At 38.8% G+C, this 21,864-nt stretch overlaps 1 protein-coding gene across 1 annotated transcript in view; it reads left to right on the top strand.

The window, feature by feature from the left end:
- Positions 1 to 3,572: 3,572 nt before the first annotated feature.
- LOC118006809 (NADH dehydrogenase [ubiquinone] iron-sulfur protein 4, mitochondrial) overlaps positions 3,573 to 21,864 on the top strand; it is a 117,362-nt gene continuing 99,070 nt past the window's right edge. Inside the window, exon 1 of the mRNA XM_034999610.1 lies at positions 3,573 to 3,716. Within this exon, the coding sequence (XP_034855501.1) occupies positions 3,619 to 3,716 (98 nt within the window). The 5' untranslated portion in view covers positions 3,573 to 3,618. The remainder of the gene's footprint in view (positions 3,717 to 21,864) is intronic.

Genomic DNA, 21,864 nt, shown 5'->3' on the forward strand with positions numbered 1-21,864 from the left:
TTTTATTTTATTTTTTAAAGATTTTATTTATTTATTTATTTATTTGACAGAGAGAGACACAGTGAGAGAGGGAGCACAAGCAGGGGGAGTGGGAGAGGGAGAAGCAGACTTCCCGCGGAGCAGGGAGCCTGATGTGAGGCTCGATCCCAGGACCCTGGGATCAGGACCTGAGCCGAAGGCAGACGCTTAACGACTGAGCCACCCAGGCGCCCCAGTAAAGTCAATTTTAATACTCCTATTGAAATATCAAACTGGTATTTAGACGTAGACATTTTATTAAGCTCAGTGGTAGAGTCTATAGTTAGGTGAAATTGTAAAAAAAATTAAATAAATAAATGCACATAGCAAGTTATTTCTGTTCCATTCTTAGGCCTATATCCTATATGTGAGGTCAGCAAGGACTTCAGCTATGGACAGCTGAGGGAACCCAGCTTCAGAAGGTCAAGAGACCCAGATATTCTACAGGAGTGTATTGTTAGCAATTCTGATTTGGGATCAAAGGCTGTGTAGAAAGGGAAACAGACCAGTGAAGTCTTCCCTCTGGATTCCAAATTCACAAAAGGAAGGGACTAGAATAGGTGGTAGGTGGAGAGGTTGAGTTTTGGTCCATGGGACTAGGAACAAGGCTCCAGTAAGTTGACCTGATGAACATTGGGACAGATCATAAGTTACTCCTTAAAAAATAAAATACCAAAGGGGCGCCTGGGTGGCTCAGATGGTTAAGCGTCTGCCTTCGGCTCAGGTCATGATCCCAGGGTCCTGGGATCGAGTCCCGCATCGGGCTCCCTGCTCCTTGGGAGCCTGCTTCTCCCTCTGCCTCTCTCTCTCTCTCTCTCTGTCTCTCATGAATAAATAAATAAAATCTTAAAAAAATAAAATAAAATAAAATAAAATAAAATAAAATACCAGGGACCCCAGGGCGACTCAGTCGGTTAAGCATCTGCCTTTGGCTCAGGTCATGATCTCGGGGTCCTGGGATTGAGCCCCATATTGGGTTCTCTGCTGGTGGGGAGCCTGCCTCTCTCTCTCCTCCCTGCTTGTGCTCTCTCTTACTATCTCTCTCTCTGAAATAAATAAAATCTTTAAAAAAAAAAAGAAAAAGATTTTTTTTTTTTAAAGATTTTATTTATTTCAGAGAGAGAGAGAGACACAGTGAGAGAGGAAACACAAGCAGACGGAGTGGGATAGGGAGAAGCAGGCCTCCCGCGGAGCAGGGAGCCCAATGCGGGTTTCGATTCTAGGACCCTGGGATCATGACCTGAGCCGAAGGCAGACGCTCAATGGCTGAGCCACCCAGGCACCCAAAAAAATTTTTAAAAAAGATTTTACTCATTTATTTGAGAGAGAGAGGGTGAGAGAGCACAAGAAGGGAGAGGGTCAGAGGGAGAAGCAGACTCCCCGCTGAACAGGGAACCCAATGTGAGACTCGAGCCTGGGGCTCTGGGATCATGACCTGAGCTGAAGGCAGCTGCTTAACCAACTGAACCACCCAGGTGCCCTGAAATAAATTAAATCTTAAAAAAACCCAAAAAATCTTTATTAAAATTTAACCCAACATCAATACTATCCTAGGGCTTAAAATTCCTTCTGAAATAGAAAACCCAGAAATAGTATGGCCAAAAGGTACAAAAGCAATTCAATGGAAGATAGTCTTTTTTAAATAGAGTGCTGAAGCAACTGGATATCCACAGATAAAAAATTGAATCTTGATCTAAACCTCACACCTTATTAACTAAAAACCTAACTCAAAAAAGACCATAGACTTAACTGTAAAAGGTAAAGCTAAAAAAACTTTAGAAGAAAACATAGGTGAAAATGTTTAGGACATAGGATTGGTGAATATTCAATGAGCAAAAGACATGAGATATTTAACATAGAATATACAGATGGCAAATAAGCACATGAAAAGATATTTGATATTATTAGCCATTAGGGGAATGTAAATTAAGGCCATGATGAGATATCATGACACACCTATTATTAATGTTGGTTGAGCTAAAATCAAAAATAGTGAAATAGCAACTGCTGGTGAGGATAAGGAGAAACTGTATCTCATATATTGGTGGTAGGAATGTAAAATGGTATAGCTACTTTGAAAAATAGTTAAGCAGTTTCTTTAAAAACAAACATACATATATCACATTGTGCTTTTGAACACTTATCCCAGAGAAATGAAAATTTATGTCTATACACACACACACACACAGACACACACAAAACCCACGAGTGTTCATAGCAGTTTTATTTGTAATAGCCAAAAACGGGAAACAACCAAAATATTTTGCAGTAGGTGAATGGTTAAACAAATAGGTACGTCCACATGTGTATCTTATTGGCTTTGCTTTTCTGGAGGATCCTAACACACTAGGAATGCTACTCAGCAATAAAAAGGAATGCACTGTTGATACATGCATTAACTTGAACAGTTCTCAAGGGCATTATGCTGAGTGTAAGAAGCCAATCTCAAAAAGTCATACACTGCATGAGTCAATTTATGTAACATTCTTGAAATGTCAAAATTATAAGAATGGAAACAGTACTGTTGAACCTTGAACAACATGGGTTTGAACTATGCGAGTCCACTCATATATGGATTGTTTTTTTCCCAATAAATATAGTACATGTATTTTCTCTTCTTTATGATTTTTTTTCTTTAACAAACTTTTTTTTTTTTTTTTTGAGAGAGAGAGAGTGCAGGCGTGAGTGAGAGTGGTTGGGGGCAGAGGCAGAGGAAGAGGGAGGAGTAGACTCAAGGCTGAGCCAGGAGCCCAAAACGGGGCTTGATTCCGGGACCCTAAGATCTGACCTGAGCCTAAGGCTGATGCTTAACAGACTGATCCACCCAAGCATCCCAACTAACCTTTTTATTTTAAATAATTCACAGTTAATCATTGTTTTTAAGGTCAGTAGCCCACAATACAAAGATGTTTCCAACACTGGTCTCAGAAGACAATTTTTGTTTTATATGTATGAAGCATTAATAACATTCTTGGTGTTTAGATTATGATTGCACGTTCAGAATTTACTGGGAAGACAAGGATATCAAATATTGTGTTCCATTAGTTTTTCATTGAAATCCACATGTCAAAAAAATAACCCTTTTCCAGGCCATGTGTCCAAATTGGAAAATATGATCGTTACAACTAGAGAACATCAAACTGAATACAGTCCTTTCCTGAGGGCTTATGTTCTGAATCTGGCAACACTTTGGAAAAGTACTACTTTAGGTTCTCAAAAAGCCAGAGAGCCCTCTGGCTCTTCCGGTGGGCTCGGCCCTAAATATGCTCAGTCCTTTGAAAAAATTATGAGTTGCAGGTGTTTAAATTTTCCAGGTTTTTTTTTTTTCTTTTGGGGTGGGGGTGTATTTTCATTAAATAACCAGTCCTAACAACAAAGATTACAATTTATGGAGGTAATATTTACACTTAATGCTCTGCTGCATTTTCTTCCATTCATTTTCCTTCTTCTCTGTCAATCAAACCTTCCACCTCTTTTCTAAACGCCAAACAAAAATGAAGTAAACAAAAGCCCACTCTATTACATTGTGGTTACAGAGCCTTGAGAACGAAGGAAGTTTGTCCCTTCCGGAGATCCGTCCTGGCGTTTGCCTGCAGCAAGATGGCGGCGGTCTCAATGTCAGAGGCGCTGAGGCAAATGTTGTGGGGGAAAAGAGCAGTGGCTGTAGCTGCCATTTCCGTTTCCAGGGTTCCTATCAGGTAACAGGATTGTCAGGCTTCTTCTTCAAGCTTCTGGGGTCTCTCCACTTGTGCGGAGGTCTCTGCTGGCTGGGTCCCGGAGAAGGCCTCGGGGAAAGCTTTCTCTGCTGACCTCTTCCTCCGGAGAGGGCAGGCGGATTTGGGACTAGCTGCGATTCAGGGGCGCTGGCCAGGCGAGTGGGGGCGTGAATGCCGGGATGGGGAAGGAGGACGTATGGTTTCTTGGAAGCTTTTGGACTGTTGCTCTGAGAGAGGGTCCGTGGGGTGGGGTTGTCTCTGGGTCTGCGAGCCGAGCTCTAGCCCCCAAAGAAGGGGAGGAGTCTGATTTTTCTCCCCACTTTCCGAACTCCTCCATTTTTCACCTGTTTGTCCGTCACTCCCAGTCCTTGTTGGAATGTTACATCCCTCTGTCCCTTAACACGGCTTTAAGTGGTATTAGTGGGTTTCTATACAGAAAGATTGTTTTATTCATCAGACTGCTTGTTTGGAATTCGTTGTTAGTGAACATATCACTGTTAGTAATACTGGAAGGTAATTTTTAAAAGGCTGGTGGTAATGTTGGCAAGTTTCCTATCCAGAATTTTATTAAAGCTTCACAATAATTCAGAGATTGTTGCTGTTATTGTTCTGCTTTGAAGCGTTTTTGTGATAGTGTTTTTTTGTTTTGTGAAGCGTTTTTTCCGACTGCATTGATTTTCGATTTCCCTGTTTTTCCGAATTTTCCTGACTTTGTTACTAACACAGTATACACACTAGTATTTTTATCTGCGAAGAATTATGTTTTATCGCTATTTTCATTGTTTATTAGAAACCAGGGCATATATTGAATATCTTTATGCATGCTCTGGAGACTACACTAAGTGCTTAGAGTAACATGGAAAGACTGTATGGACAGATGGGGGTGGTTAAAAATTGGTCTAGTCAAATGCTAGTTAATTTAGTGTTATATTAAAATATAAAGGGAATGCAGAAAGTTAGAACTAGAGTTAATTAGAAAGGATTTTTAGAGGTAAGTTTTATTAAGGTTTTAAATAGTGGGTGTTGGGGGGTGGGGAGAAGAAGAGGATGTTCTGGGTTGGGTCAGTGGCTTATGAAAAGCTTCGAAGGCAATAGTGGATATATACATAATATATGGTTCTTGAAAAATACGATGCTAAGATTGGGGAAAGGTAAAAAAGTTTGTTGTTAACTATTTTACGTATGGGGAACTTGGAAGAATGGAAAGTGCTTCTTTAAGTAAAATGCCTCACTGATTGACTTAGGCTGTAAGAGAGGTGATCAGGTTAGTTCTTGTTCTAGACATTATGGAGATTAATTTTGCATTCCCAAGTAATGTATTCATAGTAGCCCTAGAACTCAAAACAAATTTGAAGGGTCCACTGGTGCATGGCTAATTAAGATATGACTGTATATTTAAGCTTAAGTCACAGCTATTTTGTCAGCTATTGTAGTTGAAGTAAGATACTGGATTTTGGAAACTGATGATAATTAGTACTACTTACGCAAATTTGAAGAGTTTCTGCTTGCAAATGTGTTTGAAGAGATTTGAAAATAAAACATTACATCATAAATGGTGACCTTTGTTTCACACATTAAAAAACTTTGCCAAGGAAAACAAATTTTAAACACAAGTCAAATGACACATTTACTTGCCCCCCCCCCTTTTTTTTTAAGATTTTATTTATTTGACAGAGATAGCGAGAGCAGGAACACAAGCAGGGGGAGTGGGAGAGGGAGAAGCAGGCCTTCCACTGAGCAGCAGCTCGAATCGGGGCTCGGTCCCAGGAGACTGGGATCATGACCTGAGCCTGAAGGCAGACGCCTAACGGCTGAGCCACTCAGACGCCGCTTTATTTGCCTTTTTAAAAAAGATATTATTTTTTAATTTTTTAAAAAAGATTTATTTATTTTAGAGAGGGGAGGGGCAGAGTGAGAGGGAGGAAGAGTCTCAGCGTGGAGCCCGTTGGGGGGTTGGCCCCACGATCCTGCCCTGCCATCACTACTGAGATCACGACCTGAGCCCAAACAGGAGAGTCAGACACTTAACCAACTTCGCCACCCCCTGAAGATTTTATTTTTAAGGAACCGCTACACCCAGTAAGGGGCTTGAACTCACAATCCTGAGATCGAGAGTTGCATGCTCTACTGACTAAGCCAGTCACGTGCCCCTATTTATTTACACAAAGAGCTTACGGTTAGCGCACCTTGAGGCAAATTTATAGCCCTTCTCTTTTACATAGTATTGGCTTTTCATCCATAAGTTTTCTCTTTCCATTATGATTGGGAGGTAATGAGGATCTGAAAAGTTTGTAGGTGGAAAGAGAACCAATTAATTGGATAATCTAAATCTAAAATTCATTTTATTGTAATGCTTATAAAACATTTGCAAATAATGTAACATTTCAGATCACTTGAATAAAATGAGGGAGAGTAGAATCAGGCAGTTGGTAAGAAGGGGAGTAGTGAACAAATATTGAAGAAAGATCAGTAGAAGGAAAGATGCAGTTACATTAGCTTGTATGAAATTAACTATAGTATATCAGTAAAAAACAAGAGCAAACCAAAAAACCCAACAACATACATAAGGGGGAAAAATTATTTAAACAGTGTAGATGATTCAGTTGATCTAGTTACTGAGCTCATGCTCTAGAGTGTCTTAGTTTCCATGTGCTTCTCATTTCCCTGGATTGAGTGAGAGCGGGGGAAACTTGGATCAGTGGCCTACATTTATTCTTACTTTCCCGGACTTATTTGTGGAATTGTCCAGGGTAAGTTTAACTACTTAGGATTTTAATCTAAAAGCTAGATAAAATGGTACTCTGTCTCAAAATAGCAGTACTTTAGACTCCATGCTTGATACAGTGGTTTTTGTTTTTGTTTTCTTTAACCTATTCATATATACTTATCTAGCCTCGTTTCATCATTTCTCATTTTGTTTTTTATTTTATTTTATTTATTTATTTGTCAGAGAGAGAATGAGAGGGCACAAGCAGGGGGAGCTGCAGGCAGAGGGAGAGGGAGAACGAGGCTCCCCACTGAGCAGAGAGCCCCGGGCTCCATCCCAGGACCCTGGGTTCATGACCTGAGCCGAGGGCAGACGCTTAACCACTGAACCACCGAGGCGCCCCATCACTTCTCATTTTGAACTGAATCTTGTGTTTACCTCAAACACAGTTCCTTAGGGTCTGCACAGGGTATTAATGATGTGGTGGGAACTAAGTGTATGGATCTTTTTTGGGAGGCTTATTTTGTGCTCCTTCTCTGGCTCTGTTGTGTTGCCTTATTTCCTTTTTCAGCATTAGATAAGCCAGTATGAAATTATGAGTCTCCAGGAACCTCCAGTGAGTAAGATGTGCTAAAGTTGACAGTCCTAAGGTTGACAGGAGTTCTGTGTATATTACACCTTGCTGGGAAACTGTCTTAGCCCAAATTTGAGAAACATCTAAGACATTTAAAACCAGTTGTTGGCTTCTACTTCAGATAAGCTGGATAAATTCCTCTCTGAAGTGCAGCTACTTTCGCCTTCTTTGAAACATGTCAAAGCCAAGTTTAGTGAGCTTGAAATATCTCTAAAGTGTCTTTTTTTTTTTTGAAGTAGTCTCCACCCCAGTGTGGAGCTCAAGGTAGGGCTTGAACTCATGACCCTGAGATAAGATCTGAGCTGAGATCAAGAGTTGGACGCTTAACCGACTGAGCCACCCATCTGCCCCTAAAATGTCTTCTAATAGGTTTCATTGTTTTGCTTATTTTCCTCATTAAGAAATACCCATAGTTGGTCTGTTTTCTTCAGTAGTAGACATCTTTGTTGACGTCTTCTTAAAATTAAATATTTTAATACTGATAAATATTAGAATAGTGTCTGGCACATAGTAAACCTTACCTAAATAAACACTACTTTTATTATTGGCTTGCATATCTGAATATGTTTCTTTTCTTTAATCTTTGTGATAGATATTGTGATAGATGCTGTTATTGTTTAGAATATTTGCCTCTGTTCCCTGTGACAGGATTATACATCACTGCCTCATTAGCCAGGTGATTTGTTTGAGCCAATGAAATGTTACTGGCAATAATATGTCATGTCAAGCAGAAGCTTTGAGAGCTGTCTCATGTTTTGCCATGTCTCTTTTCCCTCTGCCTATGAGATGGACATTTTAGGTGGGATTTTTTTCTTTTAGCTTAGATCCTGGAATGAAGATCACATGAAGCAAAGCTAGAAGCTGATTGTTACAGGTTACATAAAATAATAAGTGACTAAGAAATAAATCTTTGTTGTAAGTTACAAAGATATTTGGATTGTCGGTTGCCTCAACACAACAACCTATACTGACCCTTTTTTACACACATACTCATACACACACTTGTAAATAAGCAGTTTTTAGCATGTGGACTGGTATATCAGTAGTGAGGCCACAGGCTTTTTTGGAGGGGGACAGAATTTTTACTTATTTTTGTATACTTCATGGCACCCATGTACTGGCACACAAATAATCACATAGGTGAGTAAATACATATTTAGAGATGTGTGATTGTGAGGAAAAGCAGGAAGCCATAGGTAGTAATTCTGTTAGTAGCCTCATCAATGAAAGCCAAGGAAGCACTAACCTACATAAATGTGAATATAAGATATCTACAACACATACTTTTTTCTAATTACTTGAGGTTGTCTGAGTTTAGGATATTGACCTAAAACTGTGTTATACTTCTGGATTGAAGTTGTCTTACAGATTTTTTTGTACTCATAAATTTCCTTGACAAGTGTCGTGACCTTTTTTTTTTTTTTTAAAGATTTTATTTATTTATTTGACAGAGAGAGACACAGCAAGAGAGGGAACACAAGCAGGGGGAATGGGAGAGGGAGAAGCAGGCTTCCCGCCGAGCAGGGAGCCCGATGCGGGGCTCGATCCCAGGACCCTGGGATCATGACCTGAGCCGAAGGCAGATGCTTAACGACTGAGCCACCCAGGGACCCCAAGTGTCCTGACTCTTGTATTCAATTTTTAAAAAAGAGGTAGAAATGAATTTACTTGGGAAGGGGTATTCATGGAACATGATAACTTTTTTGGAATAATAGTAACTAAATGTGATTATTAGACTTGGGTTCTGCAAGCCACTTTACCTGAAATTCTTAAAAGTTGATGTTTCATTGGGCTTAGTGGAGAAAGGAGGAGCAATTTGCTTCCTTCGTAATACATGTCCTCTGTTTGGGTATGGGGTAAATACAGAGTAAGACAATTTCAAATGGAGAAGCTTCTAAAATAAATCCCTTGGTGAAAGTTGAGAATCATTTTTATGGTATTTGTTCTGAGCACAAATTACTAATAGCTGACATTTATTTCTCACTGTGTATTAGTCACTGTGCCAATACTTTACCTGCATTATCTTACGTATTTCTCACAGTAATCCCATAACTTAGGTAGGTGTTCTTATTTTTCTCATTTTTCAGATGAGGAAACAAAGATGAGGAAACAGGTTTTAAAATTTGCATTGCTAGTAAATTGTCCAGTTTAGCAGTCTAAAGGAACATGTTGACTTTAGTAGTGAGAAATATAGGTCTGATAATAGTAAAATAAAACCTCAGTGTCTTCTGTTTTTCTTTTAGCAAGATGTCTTTATTTGAGAAACTATCTGATGCTCTTTATTTTCACTGTACTGTGCCTTTTGTACAGTGAGAGTCTCCAATTGAGAAATTAGGGTTTTTCGTTTTATTTTTTGTAGTAAGGATTTTTTTTCCCCTTAGGTTTGGTAATTATTTTTGGTGAAAAACTTTGTATATGTGACTTGATTATTATACTTTCTTGTGCATGTGATGTATGTATTAAGGTAAACTGAACATATTTTTCTTTTTTCCTTATTCCAGTGATCATTAGGAAAAACAGTTATTGTATTCTGATTCCTTTAAAAACTATCAAGTGTTTGCTATACTTTCTGAGTTCTTTTGTCTGCTTTTTAATAGTGTTTTTGTGTCCCTCTTTGACTGGTCTGCTTCTTTTTAGCAGTTTCACTACCCTTTTTCATTTGTCATGAGTTTGAATACCAAGCAAGTAAACCTGTTAGGATTTTGTGTAAAACAAAGTAGGCTTAATGAAGCTCTGATGATGGCTGAAATATATTTTGGCTGTGATTAAAACCTTGAGCTTTCTTAAGGTTGACAGATAATTGCATATAATACATGAGCTCTTATAACTTTTTTTTTTTTTTTAGTTTGCAGTATCCAAAGACCCTCGTGGAACCTTACTGTACCTGAATTATGGAGTGGCCAGATTCTTCACAATGACTTTCAGCTAAAATATTTGGATATTTTAGCAAACTAAGAATTCTAAGTCTTTTGTCTTTTAAGTAATGGTATGAGAGTGATTTAGAATTCCTGTTTCAAATTTTCTTTCTGTTGTCTTATTTTGATAGGTGAATACAACCTTAGGTTCTTTAGAACTAGTTAGTTGTCAAATGTGACCTTTTTTTTTTTTTTTTTTGCCTTTACTCATTAGACTTAATGTTTGCCTTTATGGGATTTTACTCCAGTTTAGTGGTTTTTAAACCCTTGCTGTGCATCAAAGTCACCTGTTGTGTGCATAAAAAATTCGGATGCTTTGGCCCCAGTATATAGTAGTTTAGAAGATTAGGTTGAGGCTTAGCTCTATGGTGATTCTGATGGGAAGCTAAGGGTGAAAGCTACTGTTTGTGTTCGTATGTTTTAAAATAGTTTCCATGCTATATCTTGAAAGACTTCAAAATGCATTTTTCCTTGGGGGAGAGGTTGGAGATTTCCAGAAACAAACAAAAATTCTCCCATTTTTGCATATTTCCCTAATCTATAAGTTTTATGCTTTTCACCCATGCACTGTGTGGAGGCTTTTTCTCGGAGAAACTTTCCTTTGAGGCAGAGCAGGCATTTTGGTAATTTTGGAGAAAGCAGGCCATGTTACTTGCTCTCTAGAGACTCTTGTTCTTCCTTTTGGAAGGGCTCAGGTTTAATATAGCGCAGCTGTTGAACTCTGCCCTTCAAAGTTTTAAGAAGAAAGTGTTTTATCCTTTAAAATGGAAATGCCTTTTTTGGGGAGGTGGTCTTTGGCTAGATGTAGTTCTCTAAGAAAGTTGTATGCTTTTCTAGAGTTCTTTTGTTTCAGTGTTTTCTTAGAATTGGTTCCGATGTTGAGAGCACAGACTGAGCGTAAAGATCTGGCTGCTTTTTTGTAGTATGTTTTGCTATATCCTTAACAAAGCTAGATGAAGAGTTTATTTCTTTGCGTTTTCTAGGACTCAAAAATATGTTCTTTCCTTTATTCAGCCACTCCATACATAAGTAAATGGTCCTTGAATAGGGTTTACTAGACAAAAGATCCTGTTCTAGATGACTGTTCAGCAAGCCATATACTTCTAAAAATGTCAGTCTGTCTTGATGAGCTTTAAAGTGAATGCAGATGTTTTGGCTCTTTTGAGGACTACCACTTTTTGTGTGGAAGGAACACTTCTTTTTCAGATTTCTTCACTAACAGAAATTTGCATGAAATTCATATTTATAACTTTTGTCTTTTAAGCCTAATGAAATTAGATTTAATTAGGCATTAGTAATTTGAGTTTAATTTTAATATCCTTAGGACAAATCAGATTTGGGGAAATAAAGTAGGTCTCAATATGGCTTTTGTTAAGATTTTGTATTTATTTAGTCTTTTTAAAAATTTGGAACTCAACGTGCTCTGTAATATTTACCTTTATGCAATGAAAGGTGATATTTTGACAGGAAGAGTTACCTTTTTTAGATGTTCAGTGCCTTCTACTTTGCTAGGTTAACTCTAGAAGTTACAGTCCATAGATTTATACAGTGTTTGAATTGGAAGAAAACTGTAGGATCATCCTGCCTGACCTTTTGTTTAATGCAAAAATTTCTAGAATTTCCTCCTTCTTGATTATCTAATAATTGAGGAATAAATGCTGAATTTCTGGAGGCCTAGAAAACCCTTTGTACTTTTGGATTCATTGGTAAATGATGTTTCCCTTTAATACTACACAGAAAAATTCTAACCCCCGTGCATATGTAAGCCTTTCAGATAATTGAAAACCTTTGTCATTACTCATTCTTGCCTTTACGTCTATGCTCCAGGCTTAACATACCAGTTTTTTTTTAAGCCTTTATTAATTTATTACCAGATTTCCTGATGCTTTACTACCTCTTGGTACTCCTTAGGATGTATTCCATTTTGCTACTATCTTTCTTTGAGCTATATACTGTATTTTTAACTAAATGCGATTATCAGAGGTGATAACTTAGTGAGTTAAAATTGAATTAAAGAAAAAAGTTGACTCTAAGTTGGAATTTTAAAAATTTTATCTTTAGGGATGCCTGGGTGGCTCAGTCAGTTAAGCATCTGCCTTCGGCTCAGGTCATGATCCCAGGGTCCAGGGATTGAGTCCTTCATCAGGCTTTTGCTCGGTGGGGAGTCTCCTCCTCCCTCTGCCTGCTGCTCCCCCTGCTTGTGCTCTCTCTCTCTTACTCTCGCTCTCTCTGACAAATAAATAAAATCTTTAAAAAAATAAATAAGATAAAATTTTATCTTTTAAAATCATTTTAAAATGGGGCACTTGTGTGGCTCAGTCAGTTGAGTGTCTGCCTTCAGTTCGAGTCATGATCCCAGGGTCCTGGGATCGAGCCCTGCATCAGGCTCCCTGCTCAGCGGGGAGCCTGCTTCTCCCTCTCTCTGCTGCTCCCACTGCTTGTGCTCTCTAGCTCTCTCTGTCAAATACATTAATAAAATCTTAATAAAAAAATTACAAAGAAAAATTCACTTTTTCCTTTTGGTGAACAGTTTTTAGAATTCAATACATGTATAGATGTGTGTCATCACCACAATAGTCAGGGTACAGGATACCAAAAGACCTCATCACCCCAAAAGACTCCCTCATGTTATCCCTCTTGACTCTTATAATCCCTGGCAGTAAGTTATCTTTTTTTTTTTTTAAGATTTTATTTATTTATTTGAAAATAGAGCAGGGGGGAGGGGGAGAGGGAGAAGCAGACTATCCCCTGAGCAGGGAATTTGATGTAGGACTCCAGGACCTTGGGATCCCAGGACCTTGGGATCGTGACCTGAATGGAAGGCAGACGCTTAACAGACTGAGTCACATAGGCGCCCCAAATTAATCTTTTCTTCATCTCCATAGTTTGGTAATTTTGAGACTGTAATATAAATGGAACCATACAGTATACTGTCTTGTGAAGATTGGTTTTCACTCAGCATAATGAGCTTCATCCAAGTTGTTGTTTATCAATAGTCTTATTATTTTTATTGCCAAGTAATACATATTTTATTGTGTGGATGTACCCCACGATTTATCCATTCACCCCTGGAAGGGATTTGGATTATTTCTTGTTTTTGACAGTTGTAAATAGAGCCACTGTAAATAAATATTTGTGTACAGGAGTTTATGTGAACATGATTTCATTTCTCTAGAGTAGCTACCCAGGAGGGAGATTCCTGGGTCATTGGTAACATATGTTTAACTTTGTAAGGTACTGCTAAAACATTTTTCAGAGTGGTTGTACCATTTTGCTTTTCCACCAGTGATGTATGAAAATTTCGTTGCTCTGCATCCTCATTAACATTGATATTGTCAGTATTTTTTAATTTAGCCATTTTAGCAGATGTATAATGATACTTCATTGTGTTTTTTTTTTTTTTTTTAAGATTTTATTTATTTGAGAGAAAGAGAGAGCATGAGCCGGGAGGGGGCAGCATAGGGACAAGCAGACCCCACTGAGTTCAGAGCCCGCCATGGGCTTGATCCTAGGACCCTGAGATCATGAACTGGGCCAAAGTCAGATGCTTAACTGACTGAGCCACTCAGGCGTCCCTTCATTGTGGTTTTTAAATAGCTTTATTGAGATATAACTTACAAGCCATAAAATTCACTCACATAAAGTAAAAATTGATGGTTTTTAGTATATTCACAGAGTTGTGCAACCATTCATTGTCAATTTAGAACATTTTTATGACCCCGAAAAGAAAGTCTGTGCACCCTAGCTGTTACTTCCTGTTTCTCCCTTTCCCCAGCCATAGGCAACCCCTAATCTACTTTCTGTCTCTGTAGATTTGTCAACTCTGGACATTTCATACAAATGGAATCACATGTGATCTTTTGTGACTGGCTTCTTTTACTTAGCATAATGTTTTCAAGGTTTATCCAAGTTGTAGCATGTATCAGTACTTTATTCCTTTTTTATTGATAAATAAGATTCTATTGTGTGGACATACCACATTTTATTTATCCATTAGTTGATGGGCATTGGGGTTGTTTCCACTTTTGACTACTATGAATAATGACCTATGAAACATTGATATATAAGTTTTTGTGTAGACATATGTTTTTATTCTTTTGGGGATATACAGAAGAGTTGTATTGCTGGATAGTGTTATAACTCTTTTTGGCCTTTTGAGTAACCGTCAGACTCTTTCCAAAGTGGCTGCATCATTTTATATTCCCATTGTCAGTGATTGAGGGTTCCAGTGTCTTCACAATCTTGCTAACACTTGTTACTGTTTTCTTTATTATAACCATCCTAGTGAATGTGAAGTAGTATCCAGTGGTTTTGATTTGTATTTCTGTGATAGCTAACTCATTGTGGTTTATATCTATTTCCCTAATGGCTAATTATGTTGAATTTTGGAGAGGTGTTTATATCTTTTGCCCATTTTTTAATTGGGCTTTTTTTTCCTTTTTATTAAGGATTTATTTATTTTAGAGAGCACACACATGCTGCAGGGAGGGGCAGAGGGAGAGGGAGACTCTGTGCTGAGCCCTTCGTGGGGCTAGATCCCATGACTAGAGTGGAAACCAAGAGTCAGATGCCCAACTGACTGTACCACTGATGCGCTCCTGGGCTCTTTGATTTCTTTTTCTTTTTTTTTTTTTTTTTTAAGATTTTATCCATCCATTTGCCAGAGAACAAGCAGGGGGAGAGGGAGGCAGAGGGAGAAGAAGGCTCCCTGCTGCGCAGAGAGCCCGATGTGGGGCTCGATCCCAGGACTCTGGGATCGTGACCTGAGCCAAAGGCAGATGCTTAACAGACTCAGCCACCCACGCCACCCTGTTTGTTTTCTTATTGTTGAGCTTTGAGAGTTCTTAAAATATTCTGGATGTAAGCCTTTTGATAGGTATGTGGTTTGTAAATATTTTCTCCCAATCAGTAGCTTTTCTTTTCATTCTTTTAACAATATCTTATAGAGTAAAAGTTATTAATTTTGATAGTCTACTTTACTAGTTTTTTTCTTTTATGGACTGTACTTTTGTTGTCCTAAGAACTCTGCCTAACCTTGTCGGTGAACTCTCTTGCTCAACTATAGACCCCAACAGTTATTTCTTTTTTTTTTTTTTAAAGATTTTATTTATTTATTCATTAGAGACAGAGAGAGAGAGGCAGAGGGAGAAGCAGGCTTCCTGCGGAGCAGGGAGCCCGATGCGGGACTCGATCCCAGGACCCTGAGATCATGACCTGAGCCGAAGGCAGACGCTTAACCATCTGAGCCACTCAGGCACCCCCCCAACAGTTATTTCTTATGGCACTTTTCTTGAGGCATTGACAGAGGAATTTTGCGAAGACCTAAACATTCCAACCACCAGACCAGAAAACCCTGGATAGCAACACAATGCCAGAAGACCACACCCCACCGATCCCCTCTCTAGCCCGTGATCGTGGGCTGAACACATACTGACCCCCACTCATAATCATCATACACTCTCTGCCCACTTTCTCGCCCATATCCCCCTGAACTCTTTCTATAAAATTACAGGTGTCCATCTTGCTAGTGGAGACGTTGGTTATTAAGGCTCAAGCCGGCCACCTCTCACGGCTGCTGGCACCCAAAGTAACTTCCGTTTCTCTTTTGCAAACCCTTGTCTCTTGAGTTGTTGGCTTTTCTTGAGATGAGTTTATCTAAGTTTGTTTGGAAATAGTGTTGGCAAACCCCCTTGGGATTCCCTAGAAGGAGCAGATGGCTGTAGCAGTGTCAGGGTTTCCCCTTGCCTTTCCTGAGTTAGTAGCTGTATGTTCAGTAACAACCCCAGGTCAGGAAGACTTTTTTGTATTCTCAAAGTTTTGAGGTTTAATGTTTTACATTCATATCTATGATCCATTTTGAGTGAATTTTTATATAAAGTGTGAGATTTAATTTGAGATTTTTTGGCATACAAATGTACACTTATTCCAACACCATTTATTGTAAAGACTACCTTTTTTTGTTTGTTTGTTTTTATATTTAAGTAATCTCTAATCCAACATGGGGCTCAAATTTACAACCCCAAGATCAAGAGTTGCATGCTCTGGGGCGCCTGGGTGGCTCAGTCATTGAGCCTTCGGGTCGGGTCATGATCCCAGGGTCCTAGGATCGAGCCCTGCATCGGGCTCCCTGCCCCGCAGGAATCCTGCTTCTCCCTCTCCCACTCCACCTGCTTGTGTTCCCTCTCTGGCTGTCTTTCTCTCTGTCAAATAAATAAAACCTTAAAAAAAAAAAAAAAAAAGAGTTGCATGCTCTACTGACTGAGCCAGCCAGGCACCCTTAAAGACTATCCTTTTTCCACTGAATTGCTTTTGCACCTTTATCCACAATCATTTGGTTATATTTGTCTGTGTCTGTTTCTGTAGTCACCATTCTGTTCTATTGATCTAAATCCCTTTACCAGTACCACAATCTTGATTACTATAGCTTCATAGTAAATGTGTATTATAATTGAGTGATTGTAATTTTTCCAAAAAAATTTTTTTTTTAAGATTTTATTTATTTATTTGACAGAGAGAGACATAGCGAGAGAGGGAACACAAGCAGGGGGAGCGGGAGAGGGAGAAGCAGGCTTCCCGCGGAGCAGGGAGCCTGATGTGGGGCTCGATCCCAGGACCCTGGGATCAGGACCTAAGCCCAAGACAGACGCTTAACGACTGAGCCACCCAGGCGCCCCTCCTTCTAAATTTTAGAATCAGCTTATCAGTATCTATGAGAAATCCAGCTGGGAATTTGATTGGTATTGCTTTAAATTTATAGATTAATTTGACAAGAATTGTCATTTTTACTATGTTGAGTCTCCCAGTCTTATAAACATGGTGTGTTTCATTTATTTATTGATTTCTTTCATCAGTTTTTTCTTTTAGTTTTGAATGTTCAGATCCTACAGATGTTTTGTTAGATCTATGTCTAAGCATCTCAATTTTGGGGAGCTATGGTAGATAGCATAATATTTATTTATTTATTTATTGCATTGTTTTTAAGTTTTCAATTTCTAATTGTACATTGCTATATGCAGAAATAAGAGATTCTAGGGCGCCTGGCTGGCTCAGTGGGTAGAGCATGCAACTGTTGATCTTGAGGTCGTGATTTCAAGCCCCACATCGAGCATAGAGCTTACTTAAAAAAAAAAAAAAAATAGGATTTTTGTGTAATGACTTTGTATCCTATAACCTTGCTAAATTTACTTGTCCTGTAAGTATTTTGTAGATTCTTTGGGATTTTTGAAAGTAGGTAATCATGTGGTCTGTGAATAGGAATGATTTATTTCTTCTGTTCCAATCTCTTTGCCTTTTGTTTTTTTTTTCATCTTCCCAGAAGATGTTAAATATGACAGTAGACATTCTTTTCATTTACCAATCTTAGGGAAAAGCATTCAGTTTTTCACCATTAAGTGTAATGTTAACTAAAGTTTTTTATTTATTTATTTTTTTAAAAGATTTTATTTATTCATTTGAGACACAGACATACAGAGAGAGAGAGAGCATGAGCAGTGGGAGAGGCAGAGGGAGAGGGAGAAGCAGACTCCCTGCTGAGCCAGGAGCCCAATGTGGGGCTCTATCCCAGGACTCTGGAATCATGACCTGAGCTGAAGGCAGAGGCTTAAACATCTGAGCCACCAAGGCACTCCCAAGTTTTTTATTTTTTTTAATGCCTTTTATCAGATTGAGGAAGTTTCCTTCTATTCCTAGTTTGCTAATAGTTTTTTTTTTTTATCATGAATGGATGTTCTGTTTAGCCTAATGGCTTTTCTGCATCAATTGATATATTTCTGTGGTTTTCTTCTTTAGATAGTTAGAATTGTGCATTGTACTGCTTGATATTCAAATAGTGAACTAGCCTTGCATTCTCAGGATAAACTCCCATTGGTCCTGTTGTTATCCTTTTTATATATTTCCATATTTGATTTGTTGATATTTTGTTGAGGATTTTTACCTTATGTTTATGAAGGATATTGGCCTGTAGTTTGTTTTCTTTCTTTCTTTTTTCTTCTTTTCTTTCTTTTTTCTTCTTTTCTTTCTTGGACTGTTTAGATTTGGTATTAGGGTAATGTTAGACTCATAAAATGAACGAGGAAGTATTTCCTCATCTTCTGTTTTCTTTTGAATTGCTTTGGTTTCATGCCACAGTTTTGATATGTTGTATTTTATTTTCATTTAGTTTAAAATATTTTCTTATTTCTCTTGAGAGTTCCTCTTTGATGCATGAATTATTTAGAGAAGTTTTGTTTAATTTCCAAGTATTTGGAGATTTTCCTCTCATTTTTTTGTTAACTAATTTTGCATTATATTCTAAAAACCCAGTTCCCTAGGTTTCCCTTTTCAATTTCCATCCAGAAATTTGTGGCTCTTGTTACTCTGCTCTGTAGCCAGGGGCTAAGGGATGGAGAGAAAAAGCAAAGCAAAACAAAAAAAGCAGCATATGTTGGTCCTACCTTCTTAGAATCACAGCTTTAGTAAATGGGGAAGAACGTTTCTTTCCCTCAGATGTTGGCTCTTATGGCCACAGGATTGCCTGTGGCTTGTGCCTGCGGTGCATGAGAGAACAGAAAAAAGAAGAAAAACATGGGCAATTTTCACACTTGTTCATTTCCATTAGTTCTCTTTCTAGCTCCTTGGGTCAGAGAGATTCTTCTGGAGAAGTGCTCACTCCTGGGTTTCCAGCTGCGTTAAGTTCATTAATTTCTAGCTGCACTAAGGGATACTGGAGGGAAAATATGGTAAACTCACTTTTGGTTGAGTGGTACTTCAAATTCAGGTGATCTTCCCTGATCTGCCTGCAGTTTGCTTTTTAGTCTTCAGAAAACTGTTCTGTGTATTCTGTCCTGAGTTTATGGTTGCCAGTCAGTGAGAGAGAAAGAGTAGAGTGTGCTTACTACACCTTACCAGGACCAGACATTTTAGGATGAACTTTTTTAAAGCTAAATTCTAATATTTCTTGTGTTTTAGCACATCTGAATAGATTTAAAAGATGTAAAAGTGACTCAAAAAAGTTCGTTGTTTTTTTTTAAGATTTATTTATTTATTTGACAGAGAGAGAGAGCACAAGCGGGCGGAGTGGCAGGTAGAGGGAGAGGGAGAAGCAGGCTCCTGCTGAGCAGGGAGCCCGATGTGGGGCTCAATCCCAGGACCCTGGGATCATGACCTGAGCTGAAGGCAGTTGCTTCAGGCGCCCCTCAAAAAAGTTCTTCATGTAGATTCTAAACCACGGATTCTCAGCTGTTGTAGAAGGAAGGGATGAATTAACATACCAGAATCTTAGAAATGAGACAGAGAAAGGGTTTCAAAATACTTCTGCCCTTGGTTGAAAACTATGGTATTTAATAAAAGATGGAAGTTTATAAATATGCAAAGATATACATTAAGTCACTGGCTTAGACCATCAACCAGTAAATCTTACCTTCTTTAGAGGATATTTTGAGTAACTGATGAAAATTTTATTAACTTTAATGTATACTCATATATATAAAACCAGAGTTCTCTTTTTAAGGGATTCATGGATCCAATGCTTTGTAGCCCTTCTATAGAGACTACTAGATCTTATATGATGTTTTATTTATACCAGCTCTTGTGTTAGACCTTTCTCAGTTACAAGTGACAGAAACCTAGAAACTCAAATGACCAGCTTATGCAAGACAAGGGAATTGGTTTATATTACCAAGCAATGGAAAGGGCAAGGGTACAGCTAACTGGTCTCAAGGACCAGAGCTAGATAGCTACCAGGCTCTTTCTTATTTGTCTCTGTCATTCTCTGAGTGACAGCTACTACTTCAGGTTGTTGTTTTCCTATGTGGCAGATATCATAGCTGATGAAAGTTTTTTAGGCTTATATCTCATATCTTTATCACCAGGGAGGGACTAAAAATCCTTTTCTTTGGTACCAAGTTTTATTTTATTTTAATTTTTTTTTAAGATTTTTATTTATTTATTTAACAGAGAGAGACACAGCGAGAGAGGGAACACAAGCAGGGGGAGCGGGAGAGGGAGAAGCAGGCTTCCCGCGGAGCAGGGAGCCTGATGTGAGGCTCGATCCCCCGACCCTGGGATCAGGACCTGAGCCGAAGGCAGACGCTTAACGACTGAGCCACCCAGGCGCCCCTGTACCAAGTTTTAAAAATCTTGGGGAGAGGTGCCTTAGTGACTCAGTTGGTTAAGCATCTGCCTTCAGCTCAGGTCATTATCCCAGGGTGATGGGATCAGAGCCCCACGTTGTGTCCAGCTTCCTGCTCAGTGGGAAATCTGCTTCTCCGTCTCCCTCTGCCCCTCCGTCTCCCTCTGCCCCTCCTGCTCGTGCTTTCTCTCTCAAATAAATAAATAAAATCTTTTAAAAAACCCTAGGGCGCCTGGGTGGCTCAGTTGGTTAAGCAACTGCCTTTGGCTCAGGTCATGATCCGGGAGTCCTGGGATCGAGTCCCACATTGGGCTCCCGGCTCAGCGGGGGCCTGCTTCTCCCTCTGACCCTATCCCCTCTCATGCTGTTTCTCTCTCTCTGTCAAATAAATAAATAAACAAAATCTTTAAAAAAAAAAAAAAAACCTAAAAATCTTGGGGAAATAGATTAAACCGACTAAGGGTTTACTGTAATAATTATGTCATTGTTCGTAATTCTACTTATATCATATGTATATATAACAACTCTGGAAATTAGGTGTAATGAAAGATATGCCCCCAGAACAAAAATTAAGAACAGGAATATTTTATATTGAGATATCGTTAGGGATCTTTAGGGAACAAATTATGTGTGTATATATATTGTGTAGGCTGACTTCTTACCTTTTTTTTTTTTTTTTAATAATTTTATTTATATGAGAGAGAGAGCACAGGAACACAGGGAGGCGTAGAGGGAGAAGCAGACTCCTTGCTGAGTGTGGAGCCTGACACGGGACTCAATCCCCCGACCCTGGGATCTGAGCTGAAGTCAGGCACTTAACTGACTGAACTACCCAGGCGCCCCTCTTTACCTTTTTTCTTAATGAACTCTGGGATTTTGTTTGCTAAAGTTTATTCACTCATTCAGCAAATACTTATATTTTTTTTCTACTCTCATTTCTATAGGCTTTTACTAGGAACATCTGCCTTGATGTTTTTGGAACATTTGCTTTGAGGATGAATGTGTAGGATAGAAGTATTCAAGCACAGGCTAGATGGTCATTTCTTGGGTCTTGTGGATGGGCTTTGTCTTAGACTGGCATTTCTTAAAGTAGAGTCTGAGTCAGGGATATGGGTGTAGGTGATTTATTTGAGTTGACCTAGGAACTAGAGTGAGGAGTTTGGGAGACAGGGAAGGAAGAAAAAAGCATGATACTGAGATTGTTGCTGTCGTAATAGAGGCTCAGTTCCCCCTGGAACCTCCTGAGAAACATACAGAATGCCCCTCAGTATTGTCCATTTGAAAGATAGAAGCCTTGAACATTATCCACTGGTTTTCATTCACCTGTGGTTGAAGGTATTAACTCATCTGTACTTTGAGCTATACTTGTGCTCCTGAAGACCTGAGGCTTATGGGTTTACTCGACATGGAATGTTGGTGGATAATCTGAGTCTGAGTTTTTTTCTGTAGCTGTGGCAAATGACAAATGGGCCAAGGGGGTGTGACATGAGCACTGAAGGGGTTTGTTATAGGTTTCCTTATAACTCAAGGGTCTCTAACCGATTTTTTGGCGGAGAGTGCTAATAATAAGAATTCTAGTAGCTATTATTTATTGAGCACTTAAGCACTGAGGTAATTGCTTTATGTATGTTATTTTATATCATGAAAATGAATATCTCATTTTAGATGATCTATTGACAATTATAGTTTATTCCTAGGGTTGTAAATAATTCACATTTATTGGAATTTGCTTTATTCTGAAGGACATGACAAAGGTTTGGGAAACT

Source organism: Mirounga leonina, unplaced genomic scaffold (assembly GCF_011800145.1).
Source record: "Mirounga leonina isolate KUSES-001 unplaced genomic scaffold, KU_Mleo_1.0 Mir_99, whole genome shotgun sequence".
NCBI classification, from domain to species: domain Eukaryota; kingdom Metazoa; phylum Chordata; class Mammalia; order Carnivora; family Phocidae; genus Mirounga; species Mirounga leonina.